Source organism: Malus sylvestris, chromosome 15 (genome assembly GCF_916048215.2).
Source record: "Malus sylvestris chromosome 15, drMalSylv7.2, whole genome shotgun sequence".
Taxonomy (NCBI): domain Eukaryota; kingdom Viridiplantae; phylum Streptophyta; class Magnoliopsida; order Rosales; family Rosaceae; genus Malus; species Malus sylvestris.
The window spans coordinates 50768978-50778034 of NC_062274.1; the positions used below are offsets into that span (position 1 = coordinate 50768978).

The 9057-nt window shown below is 36.6% G+C and overlaps 1 protein-coding gene and 1 long non-coding RNA gene across 2 annotated transcripts; both read left to right on the top strand.

Moving 5' to 3' along the window:
- The first annotated feature begins 760 nt into the window (after window positions 1-760).
- On the top strand, window positions 761-6083 carry LOC126603663 (beta-xylosidase/alpha-L-arabinofuranosidase 2-like). The gene is made up of 6 exons (XM_050270594.1): window positions 761-1660; window positions 3530-3817; window positions 3910-4079; window positions 4190-4638; window positions 4750-5160; window positions 5314-6083. Exons 1-6 carry the CDS (start codon window positions 1229-1231, stop codon window positions 5883-5885), a joined length of 2322 nt encoding a protein of 773 aa, XP_050126551.1. The 5' UTR covers window positions 761-1228; the 3' UTR covers window positions 5886-6083.
- A 1902-nt stretch (window positions 6084-7985) lies between these two features.
- LOC126603677 (uncharacterized) lies at window positions 7986-8678 on the top strand. The gene is made up of 2 exons (XR_007616327.1): window positions 7986-8131; window positions 8223-8678. It is a non-coding gene; the product is annotated as an uncharacterized LOC126603677 (long non-coding RNA).
- The last annotated feature ends 379 nt before the right edge of the window (window positions 8679-9057 follow it).

Genomic DNA, 9057 nt, shown 5'->3' on the forward strand with positions numbered 1-9057 from the left:
TAATTGTTTATATTTGGTATTTTGCAAGTTCTTACATATTTGTTAGGCTTTGTGATACAATGATATATTTACACTATGGTGTGAAGAAATAAATTAATATAGAACTCGTCTTTTACGATATCATTTATAAGTAAACAAAAATATCTACACCATAATACTAATATTATTAAAAAAAAACCCTACAAAATGTCCTATTCAATGAAAAGATTGAGAAGCAGCACGTTGAGTATTGTGATTTGTAGGGCTGTATCAAGTGCATGACTTACCTAGGGTTGGCTTGGGTTAGGATAGAGCCGAAATATGATGAATGGGAGAATCTCTCTTACCGTTTCACGTGAGTGTTATTGAGTATGCCAAAACCGACCCCCATTGGCCAATTCTTAATCTCAAAAAGAAGCTCAAATTAACCTGCAGCACTAATTCATACCAACATAAGCAGCAAACCATGTCCTATTGTCCTCCTCTAGTCCTATCCTATGACTCTCTCTCTCTCTCTCTCTCTCTCTCTCTCTCTCTCTCTCTCTCTCTCTCTCTCTCTCATATTCACATGCATGCATGGCATATATATTATACAGTATACACTCCCAAAACGCAGAAGCAGAAGACCCAATCCCAAACAGATAGAAAAAGGGGAAATCCTTCACGGACTCGTATAAGCGATAGTAACTATGTCTATATATATATATATATATATATATAAATACATAAGCCCCCCTACCAAGTACCAAGTAGTAAGTACTAGCCTATCTCTTCCTACTGCCTTTCTACTTTCTAGCACCAAAACATTACAATAGAGTCTCTCAAATGGAAAATGGTGCTTCCTGCCAATGACAACACATGTCATGCACCATCCCATTTAAGGGAAGCTACTAATTAGTCCTCCCAATTGCCCTTCACGGGCTGCTAAAAAACAACGTGTTTTTATTTACTCGTACTTCTCTTTTTATTTCGCATTTGCCTACCTACTTTCTACATTCTAATTATTCACAATAACCCACCACATATTCTTTCTATTGTATAATTATTTAAATTTACGTATATACTTATACGTATATATATATATGTGTGTGTGTGTGTGTGTGTGTGTGTGTGTGTGTAACTACCAGTGCTATTACAAACCCATGAGGTATTGAAGGCATAGGAGGCATTGAGGCAAGGATAACAACCCTTTTGATTCTTTGGCAACTTGTTTAAAGAAGCCACCACCCCTCCTTTCAAAGTTAGAACAATGGCTTCCTCTATCATTCGGTTCTCTGTTTTCCTTTGCTCCTTTTTGTTTCAATACTTGTTATTCTTTTCGCAAAATTTGAAGGGCGTTTTAGGCCAATCGTCACCGGTTTTCGCTTGCAATGTCGCTAGCAACGCCACCCTATCGAGCTTCGCCTTCTGCGACACATCGCTGGGGGTCGATGCGAGAGTGGCGGACTTGGTGAAGCGGCTGACATTACCAGAGAAAATCGGGTTTTTGGTGAACAGTGCAGGGAGTGTGAGCAGGCTTGGAATTCCCAAATATGAGTGGTGGTCGGAGGCATTACACGGCGTGTCATACGTCGGCCCTGGCACCAAGTTTTCGAGTCTCGTTCCCGGAGCTACCAGCTTCCCTCAGGTCATCCTCACTGCCGCTTCTTTCAATACTTCTCTTTTTGAAGCCATTGGCAGGGTAAGTACGCAACTGACACTACTTAATAGCTTCATCTCTTCCACTTTCAATCTGTCAATTATATTCGTGCCATGCAACACACTACTTATATTTGCATCATGTTTGGTTGCTTTGGATATAATTTTCATTCAAATTTGATGATGTTGATTTTACTAAAGAATTAACGTGCACACGGTTATTGGTGGCTAAAATTAACTAATTAGCAATTTTCCAGGACGTGATCAAAGTTGGATAGATTAATCATAGATTTTGTTTTACATCTTGAATCTTTCATCGCCATTTGTGTCACTGTCATCCTCACCATCATCAATAATCATTACATAGATTAGTATTTATTAGTTTGTTTTTTGTTATGGTTGAGTTGATGGATCTAAACTGAACGTCACAAGCTTAAACCCACTAATAAATTGTGACAGATATATGTATTATAATTCTCTGAAGTTGTACACATTTTGTATCCGAAAAATGCTTTTACAGCTACTGAACAGAAAAGCATCCGTCAGTGGTTTCCATTTAATTAGATAATTTGAAATAGGAGAAAAATTGTTAGTGGTAGGGCTGCCCGATCACATCATTTGTAGGGCATCTCTAACAAATATTTGGACTCTATTTTTATTTTGGTTACCGAATTACATATTGGCCAATGGTGTAAGAGGTGCCTTAGTCAAGTAGTCAAGTATAGCTACTGAAATTCCTTTTTTTGAAATAAAATCCGCGGATTGTATCATAGATGGAGAATAGTGGTTAGAGGCTAGTTCTATATTGACCAAAAAATAAGGAGGTTAGTTTAATAATTTGATATGATTTTACTGTTTCATGGAAAATAGTAGTAGTTGGTGAAAAAGTTTGATTTTTGGGGTCACAGGTTCCCCAAGTAGATACACTTTTTAGGGCATTCCAGCTTGCAGATGAAGAAAACGTACAAGGGGGGATGATACTGATACTGATCGATCACATGTGAACATTGATTACTGCACATATAAACTTATCATGTCTTTTAAAGGGAAAGCATTCCCCCAAAAATATTAAAAATAAAAATGAAAAAATATCATCTTTTGGACAGGAAAGGCCTGGACAAATGATGAACATAATTTAATGAAAAACAAGCTCAATCAATAAGCATATATATCTATACATGCACATTTTTTTTTTGTTACAGTATAAATATATATACACATTTTTTTTATACCAATTAGTTGTATAATGCATAACCTAATGATAACGTAGATTATTGAGATGGATAGATCCAAATTTGGGCAAAGTATATGATTGAAATAATGGCGGACTGATCATTTTGTTTGAATGTGTCACGCTTACTTTTTAACACAACAAATTGTCTGTCATCTGATTCCATCATACAGATGTTTTCTATAAAAAACAAAAAAAACAAAAAGCACTAATATCCATGAGTTTGATTGGTGCATGAAATGGTCAACTCATTTGCTGGTATTGTAAAATTTGAGTGATAACATCCATAGGATCGAGGTGTATGATGGTAAACCCTGAACCGGTTCGGTAACCCTAAGCTCTGAAGTTATAATTCTATACTTAAAAGTCAAAACCCTTAAACCCTTCTTAGTAAGGATCTCATTCAACTATAAGCAAAAACGGGACGATTATATAATCACTGTATATTTGACCCTCATATTATGGAACCAAAAGAAAAAAAGAGAAAAGGTAGAAAGTGAAATGTATAAGAGGTCTTACATAGAGCATACATCGATCGTTTCTACAGTGGTCATATAAGAGGTCTTAAATAGTGCATACATCGATAGTTACTGATATATGCTAATATGATTAATTTTGTATTCGTGCAATTACCAATGGCATAAATAGATGTAACTAAACGGCTACTTTCTGCTCTGTCAGGTGGTTTCGACGGAGGCCAGAGCAATGTACAATGTGGGATTGGCAGGACTGACATATTGGTCACCAAATATTAACATATTTCGAGACCCAAGATGGGGAAGAGGCCAGGAGACTCCGGGTGAAGACCCGTTGCTCTCGAGTAAATACGGATCCGGATATGTTCGAGGCCTTCAACAAACCGACGATGGTGATAAGAATAAGCTTAAGGTTGCTGCATGCTGCAAACATTATACAGCCTATGATATAGACAATTGGAAAGGGGTTGACAGATACCATTTTAATGCAGTGGTAAAGAAGAATTTTCTTAATTAAATTTGTTGATTTAATTTGCACAAAATTTTCGTCTCAAATATTTCTCTCGTGTTGCTTGTGATTATTAGGTGACGAAACAAGATATGGACGACACATTTCAACCGCCGTTCAAAAGTTGTGTTATCGATGGCAATGTTGCGAGTGTCATGTGCTCTTACAACCAGGTTAATGGGATACCAACCTGTGCAGATCCCGACCTTCTTGCTGGAGTTATCCGAGGCGAATGGAAACTAAATGGGTACGTACTCTTTCCGTTGTATGATTATTAATATTACTGTGGATGGTTGAGAATATGTAGGTGTTGAAGTTGAAGTTACATAAATAACATTGGATTGGATATTGGTGCAGATACATTGTTACGGATTGTGATTCAATAGATGTGTACTACAACAACCAACACTACACCAAAACACCAGAGGAAGCTGCAGCTAAGGCTATATTGGCAGGGTTGGATCTCAACTGCGGATCTTTCCTGGGAAAATACACCCAAGGTGCAGTCCAAGCAGGACTCGTTAACGAGGCCGCCATTGACAGGGCCATCTCCAATAATTTTGCCACTTTGATGCGTCTAGGCTTCTTTGATGGTGATCCCAGCAACAAACCCTACGGAAAGCTTGGTCCAAAAGATGTGTGTACCTCAGAGAACCAGGAGCTAGCCCGTGAAACCGCAAGGCAAGGGATAGTACTGCTAAAAAACAGTCCAGGATCACTGCCTCTGTCTCCCATGGCCATCAAATCCTTGGCGGTCATTGGTCCCAATGGCAATGTCACAAAGACAATGATCGGAAACTACGAAGGTACTAATACGTACACTACACATAACAAATTGAACTAATTTTCTAGTTTGTATCAAACGAAACTACAACTACAGTGCCTTTAAGTTATTGTTGTGAAATACAATTTTGCAGGCACGCCGTGCAAGTATACAACTATTCTGCAAGGCCTAAGTGCTTCAGTTGCAACAAGTTTTGTTCCTGCCTGCGCCAATGTGGCTTGTGGTACTGCACAGGTAGATGATGCTACCAAGATAGCAGCCTCAGCAGATGCAACTATACTTGTCGTGGGTGCAGATCAATCGATTGAGGCAGAGAGTCGTGACCGGATTGACTTATATCTTCCGGGCCAGCAAACACTCCTAGTAACAGAAGTTGCAAAGGCATCCCAGGGCCCAGTAATCCTTGTAATAATGTCTGGAGGAGGATTCGACATTACTTTCGCAAAAAACAATACTAAAATTACAAGCATACTTTGGGTTGGTTACCCCGGCGAAGCTGGTGGAGCCGCCGTAGCAGATGTTGTTTTTGGTCATTATAATCCATGTAAGCTAGCTACTTATAGTCCCTTTTTTCTTCATTTTTCAAATTTTCAATGCTCATATAATATATATGTATATATATGTGTGCATATATACATATATACATATCATTATCCTAATAGTAGCTAGATGACTTATTTGTTATAAATTGCCGCAGGCGGGAGACTACCTATGACATGGTATCCACAATCTTATGTAGACAAGGTTCCAATGACGAACATGAACATGAGACCGGATGCATCGAAAGGTTACCCTGGCCGGACTTATAGATTCTACACTGGTGAAACTGTTTATTCGTTTGGAGATGGGCTAAGCTACTCCACCTTCAATCACAAACTAGTTCGAGCACCTAAGCTAGTATCGATTCCCTTAGAAGAGGGTCATGTATGCCACTCATCAAGCTGCAAGTCACTTGACGTCGTGGAAGAAAGATGCAAAAATCTAGCTTTTGATATCCATTTGGGGGTGAAGAACGTGGGGAGCATGAGCGGAAGCCATACGGTGATGGTGTTTTCAAGCCCTCCCGCGGTGCACAAGTCACCTCAGAAGCACTTGTTGGGTTTTGAGAAGGTATTCCTGAGTGCTCAGAGAGAAGCATTGGTTAAGTTCAATGTGGATGTTTGCAAGCACTTGAGTGTGGTTGATGAGCTTGGAAACAGAAAAGTTGCTTTGGGAGAGCATGTGCTTCATGTGGGAAGCTTGAAACACTCTTTCAGCGTTAGGATTTGATATAAGTTTTCAACTCCTCTCTGCTGCTGTAATTCTTTTCTATCTTATTTCGCAATCATTTCCGTCAGGCTAGATATAGCGGAATGGAAAATTTTGAGCAATGAATAAGGCGAGGGAGTTGTCAAAACTCTCTTAATTTTTGTTCAAAATCGAAGCTATTAATTTAGAAAATGAAATCAAGTATTGAGTTTGGCTTGAGTTTTTTGGTTTTGTTTGCAATATTTCTTTGGCTAGGAACGAATTCGCATAAAAAATCGATAACCTCTCGACGATGTCAAAGTAATATTGCAATGTAACCTTTCAGTCCAACTCTAAGTTTAACCTTTGATGCAAAGTGACTTTGTGTCCTAGTATCATTCTATAGAATCCACCAGGCTTAAGCTTAGAGTTGGACTACTTTTGTGTCACCTTGTGACGATGTCGAAGCAAGCACGCTCTAAACTCAGATTAGTAGGGTACATCAACCCCAAGTAGGTGAGTAGCTGATATACTACGATCCTTATAGACCCCAGCCAATGTCACAAGGCCTGCCACTTAAAGTTGGGTTTGCTAATCAATTAGGCTCTTGCTTTTGATATAATTTAGAATGGAATTTGTAGTGCTAAAATTTCTATTCTTGTGCTCAATATGGGTCGTTTGCCCTTGGAGATCATGTTGGGTTCAACGTGTGGCCTTTGATCTTAGGTATTTACTTGGAATTTTTTGAAACCCCGTGGTTTGGTTGGTGTGTGGGGTTGAGGGGGATCTAACAAGGCCATCACACGTCACTGAACTAGGCTTTAGGTCAAATAACCAATAGTTTTAGCCCTCTTTTGGTATGACCGTATGAGGATTGAATTGGAATGATAATTTCTCTAATTTCAAGATATGTTGAGGGGAGAAATAAAAATATTATGTAAAATATGTATTACTTATGAAGAAAATTTATTCGTTTCAATCCTCTCTAAAATTATAAGATTAGAAGGGATGAGTTTTATTTATGTACAATACTTTTCTAATCTCATCTAAATGAAAAATCATTCACTTCTACCTCCAATATGCCTTGAAATTAGAGAGTTATCCATTCCAATTTAGTTCTACATGACAAGCGAGCTCTTAATTTCTTTTTATTTTATTTTCTCTACACTTTAAGAACTATTTAATGAGATGCATATTAAATTTTAATTTTAATTAACCAATTTAGGGTGTCCTAAGGTAACACAACATTACCCAAGGAAATATAAAACTTGGATCAACCATATATGTCTCTATCTTAACAATGCATGCTAACGTGTAATATAAACCCGATTTTGTCGTCATTTCTGATTAATCAAAGGTGTTGGTTGGGAACAGAAAATGACAAGGAAACATCCAACTTATTGAAGCTAGGTAAGGTTTATTTGCTAACCATGATTAAGTTTATCCATAGAAAAACAAGTGAATGAAATATTCAAGTTGTCTTATGTCACAATGTGTATCCAAAGTCAACAGATCGGGATCAACCAATGAACTTGTTTTCCTGATAAATAAAAGAAGGAATAATGATACTAATTCAAATATTGTGAGCATGCAGTGTTTGTGTTTCTAATATAATATAGAAATCAAAACAAAAAACATTATGAGTTGTTCGACAACTATTTTATTTTCGATTTTTTTTTTACTATTTTGAAAAATGAAAACTGAAATCTTGTTTATAATTACTTTCAGTTTTATTTTAAAATGGAAAACCACTTTCGTGAGCTTTCAAAATTTAACCTTATGTTTTTACTTTTTGGTTTTTAGTTTTTATTTTTTATTGAATGCATTTGAGAGGACATTTGTGTACTTGAAGTGACAATGTTATTAATTTGTTTCGTTGTCGAAAGTAAATTAAGAAATAAGAAGAAATAATTAAAGAGATAATTAGAAAGAAATTTAATTTTTATTTTAATTGTGAATACCTGAAAAACAATTTAAAAATTTTATACTAAACAAGTTCTTGAATTTTATTAAAAATTATTCTAAAGAAAGTCTTAAGAAATATTTTATAAAAAAAAATTCATAAAATTCCAAACGGACCCTTATTTTTACGACTTGAAAATTTTCGAGTAGAGTTTCAATTCTGAAATTTCGACCTCCACCCATTTTGTTTGGAGCTCCCAAACGTTGTAAGTTCCTGTACTAAAAACTGCAGTACTATTGTCTGACCTAGGAAGTCATAAAAAAATGTTATGCCAAGAGGCAAGAGATGAGTATGGTCTCCTCGTATCCAACCAATCAACTACCAGGTTGTGCAGTATTGTTTATAATAAATCCGCCAATACTCCTTTATTATTTTACTCTTTATTTATTTATTTATTAATTTATCAATTATTGTAGTAATATTCTACGCAAATTTACACCTATGAAGCACGGGAGCTTCAGCTTGGTGACGAGTTCGGCACCCGAAGCAGGAGAGGGATTGGGAGCGGCTCGATTCTTTTGGGTTTGTCGGCAACTCGACTTGGAAGGAAACGGCTCAAAGCAACTGAAGCGATTGAGGGAACGGCTTGAAGCGGTTGCAATACGCCATGACTGAGTCATTTGAATTTAGGTTCCGTACAACTTTGTAACCTCCGTGTGTCGCCAAAGCTCTCAGGCTCTTTCAATCTTCAAAAGGAGAATTCGTTCTCTTGTTCAAAGCACAACGCGTGGAAGAAGATAAGTTTGGTATAAACGACGCCGTATCGTTTTATTTAATATTGTTTCTAATTTTTTCCTTATCAATAGAAGTATTAAACAAAACTATTACTAGCATATGAAGTTTGAAAAATAATAAGTTTAGGTATTTTGGTGCAGGTTCTATCTCCACCGATTTCTCTCTCCCTTTACATTTAAAAATTTAACCAACAAACACTATCGTTTGTAAATAATAATAATAATAATAATAATAAATAAAAACTAAATTATAAGACTTCTAAAAGTAATAGGATAATTTGGAACACATTATTTTTACTAAAATTATTTTAATTGCCGAATCACTGCCCCTCTCAATTTAGGGTTCTTTGAGTTTTGACGAATCGCCGAATATGTCACTCCCAAATCTCCGAATTCGTGCTTCATAGATCTACATTAAAGGAGAAAGTTTAATCCCAAAACCTAATGAATTGGAAAAAAAGGTCCAAACTACCAAAGCAATTCACCGTTTGTAGTATAAAAATATAATCTTAATTGG

Bases quoted from the DNA above. Each gene is read 5' to 3' on its own strand.
- LOC126603663 (XM_050270594.1), top strand. From the start codon at position 1,229: ATGGCTTCCTCTATCATTCGGTTCTCTGTTTTCCTTTGCTCCTTTTTG. The intron at 4,080-4,189 runs GTACGTACTCTT...ATATTGGTGCAG, and splicing joins GGCGAATGGAAACTAAATGG to ATACATTGTTACGGATTGTG. The intron at 5,161-5,313 runs GTAAGCTAGCTA...AAATTGCCGCAG, and splicing joins TTTTGGTCATTATAATCCAT to GCGGGAGACTACCTATGACA.